Source organism: Haliotis asinina, chromosome 10 (assembly GCF_037392515.1).
Source record: "Haliotis asinina isolate JCU_RB_2024 chromosome 10, JCU_Hal_asi_v2, whole genome shotgun sequence".
In the NCBI taxonomy this organism is placed as follows: domain Eukaryota; kingdom Metazoa; phylum Mollusca; class Gastropoda; order Lepetellida; family Haliotidae; genus Haliotis; species Haliotis asinina.
In genome coordinates, this window is record NC_090289.1 from 10,914,934 (window position 1) to 10,938,449 (window position 23,516).

The window sequence follows — 23,516 nt, forward strand, 5'->3', positions numbered from 1 at the left end:
CGAGTGTTTAATATGAATTCTATTATAGCTTCGCATTGTGTTAGTGCGCCAAGTAGCTTACTGAATTAGTGAATATGTTACATCTACTCCCAACGGATAAACACGCCATTACACAAACAATCACTTGAACGACTGTGTCATTTGACTACTTGGAGCTACATTTTCATACATTTCCGAATCACCACATGTACTGGCAATAAGCAATGAAAAATAGCTGATCAATGTCAAGAATTCTTTGAATTCTCCACGACATAATTTTCCAGATAGGCACAGCGTTATCCCAGATACAGAGGCAGCGGTTATTCGAACTTTTTCCAACATTGGGATAATATTATTAACGACTATCGTTAACATTATGTGCATCCCTTGCTATGAATATTTTAAGCAATGCGATGATTAATTTATATGCACCTTGTCCCGTTTGATAAGCATTCGAAATATCTCGTGTTTTAATTTATTAATTTTTATACACATCGTTTTTCTGACATTTTGTCCGAAAAGAATAACAATCAGAATTTAAACGATTAATGCTTATTCGTCTAAAAATTATATTCTACTCTTTTGTCATTTATATTAAATTTGTTCTATAAGTATTCAGGAAAATATGCAATTAGAGACACGTTATTGTTTGGGATTTAATTCAAGAAAGTAATGCTGTTTGAATTTTGCCCCAAAGCGTGTTAAATACCGAAATATGTAAACAAAATAATGTCTGTAAAATTGACATAATCTCTTTCTTTAGAAATCGGATATCAAACAATAACGGAAATAAATACAACATGACACTGTATATAGCATGCTGAGATGACGAGTAACAAACTGTAACATCACTCGGTGTATAGACAGCATGAACATACCTTAAATTACAATCACTGTAAATTCATGTAGCCGATGACAGATGCACATGACTCAAGCTTACGGTGTTGTAAATTTCATATATAGTACCTCTATGCTTGTTACACGAAACGAAATGCTGCAGTGATACGGCAATGTTGTAAATTTCATGTCAATAGCAAGAGCTATTATGTCAATATATCTGTCACTGTCCTCGCCTATTGCCAATCTTATTTACAACGTTAGGCTTACATTCTCTCCTGCCACGTGAGAATTACGACCTTTCCTTATTTTCCTTGTTTACAGAATTGTCTTCATAATTTTTCACAGACCATCTCGTATTTCTCTCGTATATTTCACCCCTTTTCAACTTCCATTTCCTGGTTATCATGTGCTTTATATTCTTTGTAATGATATAGATTAATTATCAGAATATAAGAGTGGATTCTCTGTAAAATGATGAAATATGTTAGGATTACACAGGGTCTAACGCTCGGAAAATCCATATATCAAACATAACACATTAAGCCACTTACATGAAACTGATGCAGAGTAAAATTTGAATTATTATATAGTGTCATAGGATAAGAGGATTTTCATTGCATTTACGAATTGCATAAAATAAGCTCGCTACAATTTTACTCTATTTCGATATCCTTAAAAATATGGAAATGCGCTAATTTTGGTTTCGTCAAATTTGATATTGTTCATACGTTTGAAGAGGGAAGTGATATTTTGTAAACAAGTGATGTTAATTTTAGCCCTTCCTTTACGACTACATATGTACCTGTGAGTTTTGTAAACACGGGTTCGACTGGAAGCAGAATTTTATCCTATCTGTTTCTATCTACAAAAAATCGGAAACACTTAATATTTCGCGAAACATTTTCAGCGTCATTGACTCATAGACGTATGATCGTTTTAGGAATGAACCAAATGGAAACGGATCATGGTCGGGTTAAAATCAGCCGCTTCGGTAAAACGATAAAAAATCTAAAATCAACCTCACGTATTTCCATGGTAACGGAATTAATCAAGCGAATTATGTGACATATTTTTCGAGGAAGCGAACACAGATAGAAAGCGAGTATCCTCACGGAAAGTATTGTAGAGTATCGGGCGCTATATACAAGTCGTGTTTTTCATCAAACGCATCATACCAACAGATTTGTTTCAAGTCTAATAACCACGACCTACAGCCAACCTCCTGATCCACTATCTCTTACGTAAGCATCGATGTTACTTGAAGAAAAACATGCAAAAAATAGACCAAATTAATATCCGCATTTTGTGGCGAGTTACAAAATTGCATCTACTCTGGCTCGACCAAATTGTTTGTTTTTTCGTCCAAACATTCCTTCGTATTCTCTTACAAGTTAAACAAGCCATGTGGTTTTGATAGGCTATGTATACGGAGAGACACAGCAAGGCCTGTTACACGCAAGGTTGTGTAGTCTGTAACAAAACAACATATCTCAACACGCTTCGTCGCTGCAAATATACGTTACTTGTGAAGTCTCTGACCAACAATCGGTCAAAATGACCAAGCATTGGTCCAGCTCTGGCAACCCGTGTCCACGCAATGAACGATAGGAAAGCGATCTCCCCCCGAAGTCTTATTTTGGGTAGCCCAGCTGAGTGGAAGGTCGCCCGACTCGGCAGCTCGGCCGTAATGAATATAACGCTGAATTGAGGGAGTGATTCGGCTGCCAGCCGTCGTCGGTTGTAACGTGCGCCGTGATTGGCTGGAAGTCGACAGCGCGTATCACTCTCCATGCAAATGATTTATTTTAGCCGACAGTCACCGCGAAGTCCCACAAATCACACTATTCGGATAGGTCATGTAGTAGGAATTGTCTTTCTATCATATATCCACAAAAATGAATTCATACTTCACATCCCCGTTTCTTCCTCAATATTCTTCGGATAGCCATTACGTTCCAAACAGTTACGCGTCAAATGGCTACGGACTGTATTCATCAAGGCTGGGCGATCAGCTATCTTATCACTCCGGAGGATATGGTGGTGCCGAGCATGGTTCCCTTCACTACTATAACCAACAGAAAACGTCCAACCTTCAGTACCCAAGTGCTGCGGAAAACGGGTACGAAAACAAGCAGACGACATATCAACACCATCAAGCCCATGTAGCAGACGACACGAACGTGCCCCGGAATTTTCCAGTCGCGGGAACATATCCTCAACATCAACCTCACCAGAACGTCGACTGGGGACATCACCAGAATATATCCACCCCGTCTCCGAACAGAAACCAACAAGGGAGCCCCTACACTCCTCCACTTGAGGGAAAACCCGTAACATCATGTTCTCTGTCCCCGAAAGATTCGGACTCCGAGCTCCAAGGAAAGAACTCCGAAGCGTCTGCCCCCTTCTACCCCTGGATGGGGATTGTAGGTAAGTGGTGCAAACCCCTAAACTCTCCTTCTCTTTCACTGTCTAGTTATGTCCTTCTGCTCGCACCCAAGATTGTTCCTATTCGCGATAACGACGCATAAAAGGAGACCGTACCTTTTTAATATTCCTCAACGCGGCACTAAATTCATTTTACGAGACCATTCACTAGGCGAAGAAGCGTCTATACCACAGACTCGCTTCGAACACTAAATCTTCTTCCTTCTGTAAAACATACGGACCTTGGGTGCATTATGAGCCGTAAAACACTACTAAATATTATAATTAAACGCTACATTATGACCGAGCTTCGTAGGCTATAGCACACTAGCATTGTAAAACCATATCTTTTTTATTGGCAGTGCTCTACATCGTGTGGACGAATCCTCGAACCAATCCGACTAGCAATAAGAAACTTAATACTTTACAATAACTTGAATGAATTGCCGTGAATTTTATGTGTGTCTGTCTTTAATGCTCTTATTTTATGGCTTCTCCTAAACAAACCCTCTTACCACTCTCAACTCAGACTTGGCTGCAGGGTGTTTTGCCTATGTTTTTGTCATGCTCATATTCCGTATGACTACATTCAAATATCTGCTACCATTTCCACACATTTCTATCAATTCTGCGTCTTCAAATGTTAGGTTTTCGATCGAGGTGAGTCACGTGATATGTTACATGATCATAAACATTTAAAACTGTCTCTGGTGAAAAACAATCTTCTTTTAGTTCAAATTCCCTTGCTTATAACATGCCGGGGCTTCTTGAGTGAATAGACATGAACTCGAATTTATTGTTTACATTTTCGTATCGGGTAATGCATCCTACTGAATCGAATTTACAATTCATATGTGATCACTGGAATAAAATGTGTTTATAGGTATTGATAAACAATATATTTTATACATGGGGAGAAATCTAAAAATAATGGCTTTGCTTGTTAAGCTGTATCAACTTACCGCTTGATTATAACAACGGAAGTCTGTGTATGTAGTTGAAACTAACATATTTCATTCGATGTCAATATACTTGAACAAGTGGTATAATTTTATTTGTAGTAATATAATGATATCGCCAAACTCACATCGAGCGTTTGTGTTTACATTGTTAAATATCAGCTGTATATAGCGAGACAGGAATATAATAGTTGTCAATTTCACGCTTGTATATATCGCCATACTGTTTCACAAAGTAAACTCATGTATCAACAACCCAAACAATAAGCTATTTCACAATATAATAGAGTCATAAATCATATCAAATGTCACTGTCATAAATACTGTCAATTGCAAGTATTGATACCACCAAGCTATGTCCATCTAGGCATTTCTGTGTTAGGCAATACGTCAGCTTTACGATGAAACATAAAATAAATATTGCATTTATATTTAACAGCATTAATCTACTCATGAAATTTAATTATTTTTATAATTTGAGTTAAAATGTTGAAAATCTAACCAGATATGTTTAATATTAAACCTTTTTCACTTATTACACAAGGTATCATAATTAGATATGTCCATCCATGCTAGACTTTTTTCTTTTACAATGTACGCAAGCATATTCAGAAGAATTATCTGGTAGTGGATACGGAAAGCGAATGTAACCTTGTATCATGTAGATTTCACTTTGGAAAATAATTGTTGATGAACACCACATGGAGAAGGGGGCAGAGGTAATGTTTGTTTCTGATTATTTTAGATAATTGTTTGCAGATGGACACAAATCTTGGAAAGTGTATCTAGTTCCGTTATCTTGGGTGAGGCATTTATTGCCTCCTGTGTCAGTAGTAATTTTAAAAATGTACACACGGTTAAATGGAAGAATTAACCCGTAAACGTATGTCCAAATCAACGGAACAAAAATATCATGAAATCTAAAAAGGGTTAAAAATGATAATAAATCGTTCTGCCTCAATGAAATACTAGTTTATATTTTCATTTAAACATCACAAGTTTTATAATTGTAGCTGCGGTTGTGTTTTCTGAGATTTGTGAATTACTTGTGTTAAACGTCCAGGGGCTGTACATCGTCGAGTCCACCAGTAAGTCTTTATGATGAATGTGTTTGTATTACAGCTGCTTACAAATGAACGGTTCGTCTCATTAAGCTTTCTGAAGTGGCTACTCTAAACAAGGTCGATATGGACACAGCTACTAGACTGGTTAATGTATCATTAATCAATAACTCATAATATCTCTATTAATGCATAAATGTATCTGCAAGCCTGGACGGGAGGTTTTCATGCCCTGTCAATCAATACATGACATAGATAAAGGAAGAAAACAAACATCTATGGTGCAATTCCAGGTTGAATTAATTGAATGTTCACGCATTTTCAGTGACATTTAACGAAAGGTAAATAATTGACAACACACCCTTTTACACACAGAAAGATCCAACTACAGTTACAAGTTTACTATTTGTTCCTGAACTTGTGTTAATTTCCGGACTAATAAATTAAAACAAACCAGTTGTCTAGTGTTAGATTGTGAAATATACACATGTACATTTCAGTGTAAGTTTTCCAGGACGATGCCTTTTAAGTGTTTGGTGTGAACTACATACCCCTTTGGATATCATGGGATATCATGGCATATACAATAAACACACAATGACGAAACAGGATATCTGACTGCGTTTCAGAGGCAACAATAGGGCTGATACTGAAAATCACATGCGAACTACACTGAGGAAGGGTTCCAAACACACTCATATGACCCCTTTTCCTTAAACTATTTTTCCAGCAATTCAAACGATTTCAATACCCATTCATATCCTTTGTACTTTTTAAATACATAAAAAATAATTAGCGTATGAATACGTCGAAATATTAAGAAGTGTTTATGCTTGAGTATCACAGTCGAATATTATTCACACATGTGTCGTACCTTTGGGGCAGGAATATTTCACGTGGTACATCGAGCGTGACATGCATCAATAAATACATTTGAAATTTCAATATATTTAGTATAAGTATGGATTTTGTCTCAGAAAAAAAATATTAAAGACATGTGGATCATAAATGTGTTGTATTTCATGTGTATATGCTATTCGATTGTAACACTTGAGCGCGGACATAACATGGTTGATCTCCCTTCAATGTTTACAATTATTTCACGTTGTAAATCCAATGTAAGTCATATCATTTTATGTAATGTACACTCCACGACAGGCTATATTTATATCACGTGTCATATGTCTTTCGATAGGTCAGTTTCAGCCGTGACCACTCATGCCCCGCTGGACAGTAATTGTTACAAATCAGGGCTATGTACAATAACCACGTATACACGCAGATCTCCTCCCTCGTTCGGACATTACATCAGACTAGTCACTATGTTCACCTAAATAACGCTGTTCACAACAGATGACACATTAGGGGCCAGTTTGTCACATGGTGACCACCCCTGACCAGTGCCTGTCTGGATCCTAAGTCCACCACCTGTAATAAATTAACCGGATTTAAACCTAACATTGAAGCTCGTGACATTAATTTCAACCCTTATCGGTCGATTGATTCTGTTTCGTGTCTGGGGTCTTGTTGTTATTGCAGACAACCCCAGCCGATATAACAGAAGCTTGGTTCAGCTATTGTGCGTGATGTACAAGCTAACTTGTGTCAAATATCTGCCGAATGGATTAATTTTAATAGCTGTTACTGTTTCAGGTCGGGGAGGCGACAAATGTTATTTATAATTCATCAAAGGGGATGTACACACAATCAAAGTTCACACAGATGCTTTGGGACGCGGAATAAATCTCAACAGATGTGGATTTCATGCACTATACCACACATATATGCATCGTTCACATCTTCTGAAACAGGATAAGCAGATTTACTGCAAATGTTAGGAAACATACACAAAACCGTAGGAATATATAACAAGTTATGATGCTCCACGAATACTTTGGTTGAAATACACACAAGTGAAATATGCCCGGTGTAATGCACTTTGTTCACATACATATATAGATGCCCATGGCGTTGTAAATTGCACTAACTACACATTTCCCTACCACAAAACTGTAGGGATATTTAACACAACATATGAATCCTTGATTGAAATACACATCAAACATGAAACACACGTCTTGCAATATACATCGGTTTTAGGTTTTCTTTGTGATATAGATGTTTATCCTACAAACCTAATCAATTTCAAAAGATATATACATTAAACACATAAACGTATTTCAAACGATACACAGGTTGATGCTTTCGTTTACTATGAGTCTGGAACACAGGCCACATACCTCACAGATGAATAAAACATGCATTATCATCAATGATCGATTTCAGAAACAGATTAGCTGCAAGATAAGCATAACATTGTCCTTGCCATTTAATCATATTTGTTATCACGATTCGTGGCTGACAAGTGCAAATAACCATTCGATAACAACCTGGCTTGTACATTCACGGAGGGTAAATCTACATACTATATCGAGTTTAGTCAGTGAGAACTTAAATGAAGAAAGGCACATTATTTATCGTCTTTGCGGTGCAGTTGTAAGTTTCACTTTATGCCCTTCATCAATAATGCACTATATAGATCCCTGTTACTGATTCCAAACGGAGGAGATTCAGAGCTTCCCTCTGTTTCAGAAACACGAGATAAGGAAAAAAACTTTTAAAAAGTAATGAAGATCAAATGTGATTGTATTACATTTTAACCCGTTTGATTTACATGATATATACATTACTATTCAGACAAGTTAGAATGAGTATAGATATCTTTAAGGTATAAAAGGAACGTTAAGACCGTATTGAAATGTGTGGCGGTATTCCACACATCATTGCATCGTTCACTTTAAATGTCCACGCCTACAATGTGATCTGAGTCGAACTGATATTTCGCTGTGAAATATGATCACTGCGAAGAGTCATTAAATTACAATTATTCACAATATCACGTATCACATCAGGCCTGACAGAACCCCTGACCCTATTCACAAGTTTACAAAATCATTAATGTATTTTATGAGTCAAATCTGAAGTTACAAAGCAATGTAAGCAGCTCATTCCCTTCATGCATTTGTGCATCCAGACTTCTTGTATCAAATTAATACAACGTCGTTTGCATCTAAGCAAGCTGTTGGTCTGCTGATAAACATGTAATATGTATACAATGGTTCTACAGCAGTGCAAACGAAATAAAAATCTGTCAGCAGTACGATATATGGATGTCTAACAGAAGAAAAAATGATATCTGAGATATGAAAGAGGGTTGTGTGAGATGTCATGAAAGGTTGTTTAAGATATCAAACGAGAATGTCTGAGATATTATTGGAGAATGTCTGACATAGAGTAAGAGGATATCTGAGATATTATTGGAGCATTTCTGACATAGAATAGAAAAATGTCTGAGATATAATAGAAGCTTGCCCCGCATATAATAATAAGCTGCCTGAGATATAATAGAAGTATATCGGGATTATGATAGGAGGATGTTTGTGATATGAAAGAGGGATTCCCGATAGATAACAGAATGATGTCTGAGATATAATGGAAGGATGTCTGAGATATGATAGAAGGATTTCCGAGATATATTAGAATGATTCCTTAGCTACGAGAGTAGGGTGTCTTTGATATCATAGCAGGATGTCTGAGATATAATAGATGGTTGTCTCATATAATAACATGCTGCCTGAGATATAATAGAAGTATATCTGGATTATGATAGGAGGATGTTTGTGATATGGAAGAGGGATTCCCGATAGATAACAGAATGATGTCTGAGATATAATGGAAGGATGTCTGAGATATGATAGAAGGATTTCTGAGATATATTAGAATGATTCCTTAGCTACGAGAGCAGGGTGTCTTTGATATCATAGCAGGATGTCTGAGATATAATAGAAGGTTGTCTCATATAATAACATGCTGCCTGAGATATAATAGAAGTATGTCTGGATTTTGATGGAACGATGTTTGTGATATGAAAGAAGCATTCCCGATAATAGAAGGATGTCTGAGATATGATAGAAGGATTTCTGAGATATATTAGAAAGATTCCTGGGCTATGAGAGAAGGATGTCTTTGATATAATAGCAGGATGTCTGAGATATGAAAGAGGGAAGACTGAGATAAGATAAAAGGGATGTTTGAGATATAACAGAAGCATGTCAGAAATGAAAGCTTCATAGATATCATGGGACATGAGAGGTGAGAGGTGAAGGATGTCTGTGATGAAACAGACAGACATTGGAAATATAATAGAATGTCTGTGAATAATATATAGATGTCAACGGTTTCTCCTGTTATCAAAACAACACTGACAGCATGGCTTGAAAATGTCTCCGTTCGTTGCTATGAATAACCCACCTCGGCTTTATACTGTTCTTGTTATATGCCGTTAACAGGGGTTGTGATATTGTAGACATTGATTTGGCAGCGTGTGCATGCACACCGTTGCCGACTAGCCATGTTAACAGGAAATTATGAGATCTACTTTGACCATAAGACGAAATTAGTGGACCACCATAGGGATTATTGATTTTGGGTGATCACAGAAGTACATGCAGTGCCGCCACCAACGAAATTAGGAATATAGATCGAGCTATTAGACTGTAGACGCGGGTATCTATGAATACAACCACGGTGCTAGCGGTTATAGTATAAACAATATCAAACAGCATATTCAGTTATTGATGACCTTCAGTAAAGCACTAATTCCATTGTGACTTCATGATAATAGACAGATTACTGTACAATGCTTCATCAAAATAAACAAGTTAGATTAATTATAACTGGTGAACGCATTACATGTATAATTAAGGAAGGATGATGATATGAATGAAAAGGTTACTGCAGACACTAATTTTGATGTAATTCGTCTCATTGTTCTTTTGTTATGGAATCTTCTACCAGAAAAGGGAGGTAACCGGTGTTAGAAAGGGGCAGGGTGAATCAACATGTACTTTGTCCTTTGTATGGTTTAAGACGCTTGGATCTGAATTGATTACAAAACGTTATTGGCATTTTAACCTATGAATAAGGTGCAGATAAGAAAAAAATGATAATTGTAGCATTCATAGTTTTATAACATTGTTATGACATTCGGTAGAACTTTAACGGACAACCCAATACCCACACGGCAGATACTAGTAATTGAAATATTATCACCCTGAGAGAAAGGCCAACAGACTCGCCTTCAGTCGTTTTGGAATTGTAAGTCTCTCATAACAACTGTCAACATAACAGTATGGTAAAAGGTTGAAATAGGAGGAAATGAACTAATATAGTCCAGGGCACATCCTCTTAGGTGACTAAATTATAAACCTTGACATTAGAAGAGCCATAAGGTCCACAGTGGAGGAACTACATTTTTATGGCTTATGAATTTGTCCAATGTTAATCTTTTGATGGCGCCCCTTTGTTCATCATTCCACTGGCAAGACGGCTTCGCACAATTCCTTATGTTTATATGGTTATGCACGTCTTATTCACACATTTAATAGACAGGGTAATAACACACGTGTACGATGACATTGCTTGACATAATTCGTGGCTCCGTTTGTATATTCTGGAGAATGGACATTAATTTCGAATAACTATGACATTAAACCTGTACCGTATGAAATATGTTCCATCATAGTATCACTACAGAACTATGTGTTCTGATATATGTGCATATTTGTTTAAATTTACCAATGTGTGGGAGTGGGTTGGAAGAGCTGACTAACTAATGCTTTTTAAGGTATGTAGAACTTTAAACACAAATTGTTAAACCCTCATAAATTTAAGAACCTTGAGTTTCAGAGCACGAGTGAGAACAGTGAACTGAAGATGAACGTAATGGCTGCTCTAAAATGTTGCTTTTTGGGTATATGCAAGCACTTGATTAATGGTATAATCAACGGTATATTATATACATATTGTTCGACATATGATGAGTACGTGACACCTGACAACTTCCTTAAAGTGTCGGATGCAAATGCAGCAATGATAAAATGTGTGTGTTTGAGCGTGTGTGTCTTCATGAATGAAACAGATCCACACTCTTTTGAAACTGACAGTTTGTATGCCGATACGAAGCACACATACCGTTAAATGTGCATTCAACTCTGATGACAGTTTCATTGATCGAACGGGCATCATTTATGCATGATCTGTATGAACAATCGCAGATCGTATCGCAACGTACACATTTATGTGTGTAAATGTTTGCATCAGTATATGTACTATAAATCATGGAGAGAAAGCATAACCAGAAGTATATTAATAGGATTATTTATCCTAGTTTGGAAATTAACCAGCAATCCGATCACAGGATACATGGAAATTAATGATCGTGTTTCTATACAAGGCCAGAGGTCTTGATGAGTGAATATAAATATCATCAAATAGGCGTCATGTTAGCATTGATATGCTCTTAATCTTTGTCAGGCATTTTCTCGTAGTAATCTCAGGCATGTTGTATGGTGACGATGTTTCTGGTATTAACAGTGATAGTGTTATAAAGTGATAGGTCACAGGAAGTGATGACGTCCTCTTAGTGACGAATCTGGTAATTGTGACAGTCTTCTTGTACAGAAACTGGAGCAGCGATGATATTTGAGTCACGTCGTGACGAATCGAATCTTGTGATATAACGAGTATTCTCGAGTAGTCGTGACAGTCGTGTTATTTAGTGAGGAACCTCAGTTGGTGATGAGAATGGAGCTATATAGTAACGAATCTGGAGTAGGTTTGAGGGTCATGCTGGATAGTGAAGTTCTTAAAGAATGGTAAATCGTGCTATAAAGTGATAGATCTAGGGTAGTGGGGATAGTAGTGCTATATAGTAACGAATGTGAAGTATTAGTGTTCATGCCAAAGAGTGACAAGCCCCGTGTAATTATGTCTGTTGAGCAACACAGAGACGAGTCAGCGTACATACACGTGTGCTACAAAGACGAATCTGAGTTGCAATTACATTTAATTAGGAACAAATAATGAGAAGTAGTGCCGCTCATCCTTTAAAGGGAAGATGTAATAGTGGAGATTAATACGCCCCAACATATACGTTCCTGTAACTTAATATGTGGACATGTGTTCGATTCTTTAATTCAAGATGAAGCCATTCTCGATACAAATAGGGTCAACTGTACGATTCCTACTTACCATTTTGTTTGTGAAATATTACCAAATAGTGATAACACCAAGTATGTTGGGACTGGCATGTATATCTGTATCCCCCAAAACGATACAAATACATACAAAAGAAATGCAACTCTTCGTCACAGAAAACACGGGATGTATTATTCCCCAAGCCAAAACAGTCAGATTCATCATAATTTTTGTCACATTTGGGAATATCTGCTACAATAAAATATCAGCCATGATACCAACATCCTTAACTTATTTTGTCCAGCATATAAAACATTTTGTTTGAATACATTATTGACGAGGTGAGGGGGGAAACCATGTACAAACGTCCTTTGAGAAGGACTCGTATGACGGTCTTTGAAACCTTCGAGGACAGAGTATGTTTAATGGTACGTCAAATGCTGGCACCAAAGGCCGCAGCTGATGGAATATCGCCATGAAGGAAAAAAGATGAATATTGGAAAGTCATGTTTCTTATCAGACTTGTGGAGTATTTGTCGTCACAACGAATCTTTATGCACCTTTAATAGGTGGAGCATGTTCATAGAATTCTGATATTTCTATTTGAATTGAGCAAATCGGTGAAGTGGAAGGGTTATATGAGCATTATTGAACGATATTGTAATATCGATACACCTCAAACCTGTACAAAACGCCATATCGTTCTCATGTGTGAGAGCTGTGGATATAAATAGATGTATTTATCTGCCCATCACACGAAATTTACGTACCAAGAACAGATGCCATGGACAAGATGAAGATATTGCTCGCGAATACAGAACTCACAAGATGCACTTGCATATTGAAATGTTTATATCTTTCCTAACTGCATATACGGTTGTAGCTTGTTGCAAATATTTTGGGAATTACAAAAACATACAATGCATATTTTGACATGAAGTACTACATAGAATGTTCATATAATGTGGTATGCAGATCGTGTGAGAAACAAAGAGATGTTTGACAGAAAATGAGGTGTCATTTGTAGACAATAACAGTTGTATGGTATCTCATCTTTTGAGTTACAGCGGACGAAACGTCAGCGTTGTATATTGCAACAACACATACTCAAGTTTAAAGAAGAATTCGACAGTTTGCTTACAAAGGATTGAACAGACTTATAACTTTGTCAATTACCAAATGTTTAAGCACCCAATATACCTTATCGTCCTTATCGTCATTGTAGATCAAACTCGGGAATGTTACAAACCTCTTGGTTTCCAATAATATAACGCAATCTTTTGATCTTGAAATTAGTTTTGTAGTGATGTGATGTTTCCAGTTGTCGAATCTCTTTTTACTCCTTTGAAGTTTAAAAACATGCTGACAGTACGAGTTACGCATTACAATGAAAGAAAAACTATCAAACATTATTATTAGTTTTCGAGAAACACCATTGTGTTCTACGAAAGGCTCCACAAATACCACATTCCCGTTGTATTTATTTGATTTTGTGGACTTTGTTCAACTCACAAAAACACAGTATTTATAAAATGTGACATTTAATTGAACGATTTGTGTCCTGTTACATAAAATCAATAAATTATAATTACATATTTTGTTAAGCTCTTCCAAAAAAGGCATCATTTTCTCGAATGCAATTCAAATTCAACTTCCAATGCACAGATCAGTGAATTACATACAATGGCTGTGTCATATGAGTGACAGTGTTGACAAGTCTTTGACAGGTATTGAAAGTAACACGAACTCGGTTTCAAAGAATTTAATTTTTTATGTGACATATGTTGACTACTAATAGAAATATTTGAAACCTGAGCAATGTTTAATAAAAAAACATGTACTGTAACAGTTTATGACTGGCATTGTTCGTGTTAAATGTTCGACCTCCTTTCCATCTGTCGGAAATGTATCAAACATGCATTGTTAATAATCTATAGATGTATATGTTACCAGTTGGTACTATTTTGTTCCAGTCTCAGGGATTTGTAAATAATATACATAGAAATTCACAATGCACTATAGTAATTTCATGACATTATGCAGACCTAATTACAAAAAGTCTTCAACACAAACAGTGGTGTCTCATTTCACATAATCATAGCTTTAAAGAATACAGATAAAAAACATGTCCAATTTCCTACAAAATTATTTGCGACAATAATATTAATCCTGATGCTTTCATTGTAAGTCACACTGTAAAGAGAGGTAAATACCATTTCTTGATGAAATCTTTTCGAGTAATGCTTTTAATGAAATTTGTATATCCACCAATACATGAGGCACTCAAGGCGTTTTTGTACCAGGAAATATGATAGCTGGGATGTAGGAATTGCCCAGCTTACTAATCCCACGTTCAATCCTTTATATTTGCAAAGCTGATGAAACTTCTTCACAACTTCATGGAGGAAAGCTTCATTCCTTGGATACAGTGATTTATAGAGTAAGGGAGAGTTGCGTAAAATCGCTCCTTCAGCCGAAGGATAATAAGACATAGGGCTAGTTACAAGGATCAGAAACACCGACGCATCATCGGCGCTTTTGTTAATTTTGATAAAACGATCACAACCGAGAAGACGAGGGGTCAGATGAATGTCCCTTGTCACGCTCCGAAGGCAAGCCCACATGTGCAGCTAAACTCGCCTCTCATAATTTCAAATTGCGTCAGGCACCAGAATGGCTGGTCTGATTCGCATTATGACCCCTCTGTCCCATGAGAGACATTAGCATTAATGAAAAGAACGTAGACGGACGATTCTGATGTAGCGAATTACCTTATGGAAGTCTTTGTGATGAGGATATCAAATTAGTTCTCTGCAAGTATTTCCGTGCGATTAACATTGACGAAAATTTTAATCTTGTCAAACCGCATGCAGCGAGTGCTGTAATATGACTTTTTTTTCGTTTTGGTGATGTGACCATCAATGTTTTACACTAATTTGTGATTTTGATAAATAGAATGGCACTCGGAGTTGGTTTCTCTTTCTTTTCGTTTACATTAGAAAAAAAATATTAATTTGGTAACCAATATCATATGACAATCCCTTAACATAACAAAATTACAAATCACAAAGTTTACTTCGACACAACATCATCGTAATGAATTTTTACATTTTGATTTAGCAACAAATAAGTTAGATAGTCATTTAATCTAATTACATCCGCGATCCACTATAATATGAATTTTGCCATCTGAAAAAATGCAAAGAAATAAGAAAAATATCCAGCACACAATAGCAACACCTGCAATGGTCTCGTTCCATAAACAAAGCCTCCACTGACAATTAAGATTAGACATCGCATATCTACAGTACATATGTATACGTACATAATTTACACAGCGAGGGACGCCAAGGCCTAAGATTTTACCCAAGCTCCTTAAATTAACTGTACGTCATATGTATCTCAACTGGCCGATATTTTTCAATATTAAATAGGCAGGCTGGTGACATATACACATAAAGGCGGATTAGATTTGACAGTGAGAAAAGTGCGAGATTCTTACGCGTGTCAACTTCCTCCTGTGCGCTATGTTTCACGGGCACTTGGGTGTGAAAGGTCAAATCCGTCGTCGACCTTGACGTACCAGTTCTGGACAGTGGCTACTTTAGAATGAAACATTGCCATCGCTCTTTGCAATGTGTTTGGCCTTGTGTCGTTACGTTCGTTGATGTTTAGTTTGGAGTGTTTGTTTCCCGGGCTTAAAACTAAATTGACGGGGGAAGTTTCATCATTGCTGGTTAGACATGGGGTAGGGATCTTTGTGAATTGGAGGGAAATGGTGTATATAATGTATTATTTTTGTATGTTAATGTAGCTGTTTGTGTGGTGGTGTCACGTACATCGACATGTTCAGACTGTCTGTTGCCGAGTTTGTGTGTCTGCATGCATCTCTTTCTCTGTCTCTCTGTCTCCCCTGTCTCTCTCTCTGTCTCTGTCTCTCTCTCTCTGTCTCTCTCTCTCTCTCTCTCCCAGTATGTATTATATTCTCCATATTCACCTGAAAATCGCCCAAAGCATGTTGCCTTCGACACCTAGTATCTGTTCACAGTCGTTTAATGTGCGCCTGTCTGACAGTTGTCACTGTGATGTATTTTCACACCATAAGGACGTTAATGTTGGTGTGTCTGATAGTCGTCTGTTTGATGTCTGTGTACCCCACATGCACGTTTTTGTTGGTTTGTCTGACTGTCTTCTAAGTGGTGTCTGGGTGATACCTCTTAACAACTGAAGAACATTGATATATGCTTGTTTGACAATCGGTCGTAAGGCGTCTGTTTTCTCTAGACAGATACTAATGTATGAATGTCGAACCATGTCTGTCTTCACCTGTACGAAGATGGTTTTGTTGTTGTCTGTTAGATGTCTGTTTTACCTGGTCGACTCTAATGCAGGTGTATCTTGCTGTTGTCTGTGGGGTGTCTGTTTCGACTGATCCACTCTAATGTAGGCCTGTCTTATTGTTGTTTATGAGATGTCTGTTTTACGTCTGTGATCGAATTAAATGTAAGCGTGCCATCCGAAGGACGTTACTGTGTGTCTGCTAGTCGTCTGTGGTGTCTGCTAGTCGTCTGTGGTGTCTGTTTACACATGGAAGATTCCAGTATTACTTATAGGTATCCCATACAGTAGAAAGCATACTTTAGTTAATGTTTGTTTACCAACCGTGTGTGTTGTGTCTACACAGACATGCGGCCCATCCTAAATGTGTCTGTTTGGTGCTCCTATGCTGATGCGCCGTTTCAAATATCTATTAACACATAGTTTAAAGAACTGGTGTATAACTTTATTATTTACTGAGCTGCATGTAGTGAAAAGAACGATAGATCTATGGCTTATCATAATCCCAGTCTCTTTGCATAAAAAAATCATTGCATTGCACAACTTGCATTGGCAAGGATAAAATATGTTTTGTGAAATTATTTTTTCGCTATACATGTTCTTAATGTTATCTACGACTTGTAGAAACAGAAACATCAATGACTCAGGAATATAACTTTATGGTCGATCTAACATTTCACTCCGGTGTCTCGTGATAATTGCTATGCATTTAGACACGCGAATGTTGCTTATTTGCCTTAAATGTCAATCAAAAAATGAGACCATGGACCAGGTTTCGCATGAAGTGAAAGATGATACGGAGTTTGATGCGGGAAATTGCCGAACTCTGGGCATGTCTGCATGATCATTTTCATTTTGTTCAGTTGTTCATTGCAGCAATGTTCTTTTCTATTGATATATATTTCTCTTGACATACATTTTCCATCTACATATGCATACATATCGTGCAATAGTGGTTATAAAGATACGAATCAATAGTTTATTTGTACTACGTGTGTAGTGCGATTTATTTCAATTTGCATGAAATGCACGACTACTTAAATCCTACAAGGGTATCTGTTTTTTTAGGCGTTTGTCGGGTCACATCTCCTTTGATATTTTTCGTGCCTCCTATTCAGTATAATATTTGGTTTCCTTCTACATGAATATAAAATATGAGGTGTGCGTGATAGAAAAAATTCTATTGTGTTTAGTCTGCATTCGTATGCACGAACGACTAACGATTGTTCATCTAGTTGGCGACACACAATTGTGCTGCGAATCTGGTGTTGAATTATGAATCAAAACGCTCCGGTATTTGTAGATTTCTCTAACTATAAACCAGTTTAGTGTTTCTTAAATACGCCCATCACGAAATGTACACGGTGTTAAATATTCACATGAATTTTGTATCAACTATTCTTAAACAAGCACTTGTTTCACGCATTTTAGGCACAGAATTTTTGCGTTTGTACTCTGAAAAATAATGCAAGCAATTGAACAAAAACAACTTTTCTTGCAATATGACCGTTTTTCATACCTAAATGTAATGCGGTTGTACAACGCACTGATTCTTAAAGAAAGACGAACCCAAATGACATGGAGCACAGCCACTGGGAAGTGTTGCATCTATGAGTTATCTCCCTTATCTTCAGTGGCTGCTTTTCATCTTCATCATCACTTCCCATGGGCAAAGGATTGAGTGTGGCTTCATTTTTTATCAGCTGTCGTTGATTTGTATTATTTTACACGAAAATAACCATTAATCTGTCATTTCTGCTAAAGCACACTTGCTTGTGTAATCCCGATACAGTCGGCATTTCGTTTCTCTTTGATGCTTCCGTTTACACATGTGCAGTGTTAGACATGTACGGGACATTTGAGTGATTTGTCTACAGAAGATGATGGTTTTCTTGCGAGAGATATTTCATCAGTTTTTTCTGATGTTTTTTTCCCTTTGGTTGGAGGATCGCTTATCACACGAGCGTATTTGTTAGTTTAGAGTTTGTTTCATTGATAGACGTGAAACCGTGTAAGATATGTCTTGTTTTGGCGATCAAAACCATCTTTATATTTCCACTGCTACAGCATTACCATCCTTCATCTGCTGCTGCTGAGTCTACTAATGTCTTTCCCCTACTTCTTCTGCTGTTGTTGATGCTGCTGGTGGTATTGATTATTTCACTGATGTTGATAATGCTGTCACTGCTGCTGCTGTTACTGTAACTCTAGCGCCACTATTGATGCTTCCTCTGGTGATGGTAACATGGTAGCTGATGTTACTGCCACTCGCCCTAGTGCTACTACTGATGTTTATTCTGACAGTTTTGTTGGCATTTCGACTGTCAATAGCTGCCAACAGCTCTCGCCTTACTACCGATGTTTCTTCTGACAGTTGTTTACATCGTGGATGTTGTTACTGCCGCTGGCTTCAGTGTTCTTACCGATGTTTCTTCTGACTAATAGTGATTCTAACATCTGCTGTTGCTGCTGCTTCATCTAAGCTACATCTACCACTGCTGCTGCTTCTGCTGCTACCACTACTACTGCTGCTGCTGCTTCTGCTGCTACCACTACTGCTGCTACTATACTACTACTACTGCTGGTGCTGCTTCTGCTGCTACCACTACTACTGCTGCTGCTGCTTCTGCTGCTACTATACTACTACTACTGCTGGTGCTGCTATTACTACTACTACTTCCTCCATCACTACTACTACTACTACTACTACTACTACTGCTGCTGCTGCTTCTGCTGCTACCACTACTGCTGCTACTATACTACTACTACTGCTGGTGCTGCTATTACTACTACTACTTCCACCATCACTACTACTACTACTGCTACTACTACTACTGCTGCTACTATTACTACTGCTGCTACTACTACTACTGCTACTACTACTACTGCTGCTACTATTACTACTGCTGCTACTATTACTACTGCTGCTTCCATTACTACTACTACTTCCTCCATCACTACTACTACTACTACTACTACTGCTGCTGCTACTACTGTTACTACTACTACTGCTACTACTAGTGCGACTACTACTGCTACTGCTACTACTACTCGTACTACTACCACTATTACTACTACTCCTACTGCTACTACTACTACTAGTGCGACTACTAGTGCTACTACTACTCCTACTGCTACTACTACTACTAGTGCGACTACTACTGCTACTGCTACTACTACTCCTACTGCAACTACTACTACTACTTCCACCATCACTACTACTACTACTGCTACTACTACTACTGCTGCTACTATTACTACTGCTGCTACTATTACTACTGCTGCTTCTATTACTACTACTACTTCCTCCATCACTACTACTACTACTACTACTACTACTACTACTGCTGCTACTACTGTTACTACTACTACTGCTACTACTAGTGCGACTACTACTGCTACTGCTACTACTACTCGTACTACTACCACTATTACTACTACTCCTACTGCTACTACTACTACTAGTGCGACTACTAGTGCTACTACTACTCCTACTGCTACTACTACTACTAGTGCGACTACTACTGCTACTGCTACTACTACTCCTACTGCAACTACTACTACTACTGATACTACTACTACCACTACTACTGCTGCTGCCACTACTACTACTGCTACTACTACCGAAACCGTTGTCATCATCACTGTAATTCCTTTGCATAATCCCCCTCCCCTGCCCTGACAATGACTCCAAATGCATCCTCGACTGTTCCAACAGCATCGACGGAAAGGGGCACCATGATACCTAATCACCTCACTACATCCTCACAGATTACATAATGACAACCTCCGACATCACGACCAGCATCACAACCAATGCATTCCCTTTCAAAAACAACGTCCACATCACGACTGCAAGCTTCTGTCAAACCTACATCCTCACTACCATTACTACTACAACCACTACATATTAAACCCCTCAACTGACATTGCCGTCGTGTCATAATTTATTGATGGTGTTATCAAACAATGAAGCAGGTATTGCATTACATCAAAAATATTTGACTTTATTTCCAAAGAAATCACTGCAGTGTAGATGTTAAAATATTAACTCATAAATTTGAAAAGTATTGAAATCAGCAATATCAATCATTGTTTCAAACCCTTAAAACATTTTAGGAATTCGTCATGATTGAGCTGGGAGTCATGTTTTCGTTGCTCGTCCATGCTCTAAATCGATTTTGCAATAAATCAGTTTTTAAATTCTGTTGAATAATTCATGATGTATTGTTATGGCTTATTTGTAATATCATAGGCCACGGTGAACACCATTTATCATATTTAGAATACAGTCTTAAAAGAATGATTAATAATTCTTAAATATAATCTGCACTGAATGATGCGGATTTGTCAAAAGTTTCACTGAAAATTCTTTGGACTAATTAGGGTAGAGTTGTATGAGATATTATTCTATCAATCTTCATCGCAAGTACATGTTTTGGGATATGCATTGTGACACCAGAATACAATGGTTTGTTAGACGTGAAATGACGTTATTGACTCATCAAGAGTGATTGACCATGGTTATTCGACGGGCTTTTGCCAGTACCATATGAAAATACAAAGTGTTCACACTTGTACCGTGGGCGGAATAGAACCCAGAAGTCAGTCAAGAGATTGTCCTATTGGTCATAGGGATCTGCTTTCCTATAGGTGTTAAAGCTATGTCCTTCTAGTATATCTACTGACAAAAACTTGGAGTACAACACGGAGTCGTTTAAGACTCGTTCTGATGCACTAGCCATATTAAAAGTCTGAAATCCGTATTTTCTTAATGTATTCGAAATGTGTGTTAGTTTGTTGCCATTTTTCAAATGCATGCCAGCTGTCTGTAAACAATGAACACTGGATCAGAAAAAATACAATGACCGACATCAGAAAGATCGGTCTAAAGTTTTCGGATAGTATGACAACTATTTCACCGAACTTGAAACCTCAAACGATTTTACGACAATGGTGAGTTTGTGAATTTCAGTTCAAATGCATTCACCTGAGAACATCATGTTTGCAAAACCAAATTACTCATACTACGAAATACTTACATCTATTTCAACATTATGGTGTCAATTAAAGAATTCGTTCGTAAATTTTATTATCAATCAAAAAACGAGAAATTGCTTCGATTTTATTAAATTAATAATTGATGTGTAACCACATCGGTAATATTACCCATCAAATTATATTAAAACTGATAAGTGCACCTGTAGAACGATCAAGTTGTAAGTATCACCGATTAACACAAATTCTTGGAGCATAATTGAATTTATCGCTTACATGAATGGTTAAGATTACCAAATGTCAATCCATAATAACGTCTTAAGTGTGTTCTGATATCATTTATGTATCATCTCATACATATTGCAGGATTCACAGCAAATATAGCAACGCTTTGTGATGAGATACTGGGTGTAGCAAGGCTGTCTTCTTCGACGTATCCTGTTCTGGTTAAATCGTGTCGGGGTGGGGTCGGTATGTTTATTTGAGAGCAACAGTCAAGAACTGTCTATGCCGCCTCTGATGTTCCTTACGAAGCAAGGAGTAAAGCACACAATAATAGTTCAAAACATTGCGGCTGTAAAATTCCACTATATTGAAGACAGAGGCTTCTGATCTTGTACAATATGAAACAATCATTATCGACACATCAGAGGCGATTGAGGCCTCTAATATGATAAAACAATGACGTTCAGCATTTAGAGAAAGCCGACGTTCAAAGCCTGACATTTCACTTTCACTTTGATGTGTTGAGTGTGCACGGTATGTCTGTGAATACATAGACCGCTGATCAAAGACTTCAGGCAACCCGTTGCGAAACGCAAGTCCACCGCGGAATTGAAGTCTCCCCTTTCGTGATTTGCCTCAGTGTTTTGAAGGCACGCAACGGCTTGCGTTTTACAATACGATTGCAATCTTTCCCCTCACGCATCCGTGCTGTTTTTTCCTGTACCTAATTCAGTCGTTGTGAATTACACCTCGGGGACCAAGCCACCTGACCGAATCATTTGGCATCCCTTTAATAACGGTGTATTTACAATCATTGTTAAACTTTTATAAGCCCGGTCAGGAACCACAAGACATTAATGAAATAGGGAGCAATTGAGGTCGTGAAATCATCTGTTTTCCGACTAGTACACGACGCCTACTCGTCGTCTAATCTTTGTTTTTCTACCGAACCAAATGTCCAAAGCTTCAATTTTATGGTTAAGGGGATCTCAAATACGTGTTATGACCTCTTAATAGCTAATTCAGTGTCACTGATAGACGCTTGTGCAATCGATATACTTGCACACGACATCTATAAACTGAAAACGATGGAACAGTTGCAACAGAACCATCTGGGTAGTGTGTACAAATTGCGTATTGCTTCTGTACCTAGAAATATTTCGTAGTAAAATGCGTTAATTTAGATAGGAGGTTAAAATTTATTACCACGAAGACAAGTCTGAATACTGAGACGTGTACTGAAGATGTGGAAGAGCTAACTGGGGTTCAAGCAACATTTGGAAGAATTGTCACTTTTTCTGACAAGTCAGGCGAAAGAGTCCTAGATACCGTGTTTGTACCGTCGTCTGAAGAAACATCAAAGTACGACTTTACTCAACAGCAAGAATCCTATCTAAATTATCACCTTTCAGCTTTTTTCATACAGGCGATAAACACGTCATACAGCACCGGGCTGTATGTACATCTAAAGGACTGACAGAGCCAAAGCACACAACGGCAAACACGTGGTCTATTTCACCACGTGCACATATTGCTCTATTTCAACCATGAGCTGTCAATATGCTTATGATGAATGGTTTCTGAAATGTACATGCACATGAGGCGTAGAGTGAAAACAGTTGCCTGTCTAAACAGACTAATGGTGATATGT

General features: G+C 37.6%; 1 protein-coding gene across 1 annotated transcript in view; it reads left to right on the top strand.

Annotated features, from left to right (window-relative positions):
- Positions 1-2,650: 2,650 nt before the first annotated feature.
- LOC137299062 (homeobox protein LOX2-like) overlaps positions 2,651-23,516 on the top strand; it is a 33,180-nt gene continuing 12,314 nt past the window's right edge. The window contains exon 1 of the mRNA XM_067831547.1: positions 2,651-3,249. Within this exon, the coding sequence (XP_067687648.1) occupies positions 2,715-3,249 (535 nt within the window). The 5' untranslated portion in view covers positions 2,651-2,714. The remainder of the gene's footprint in view (positions 3,250-23,516) is intronic.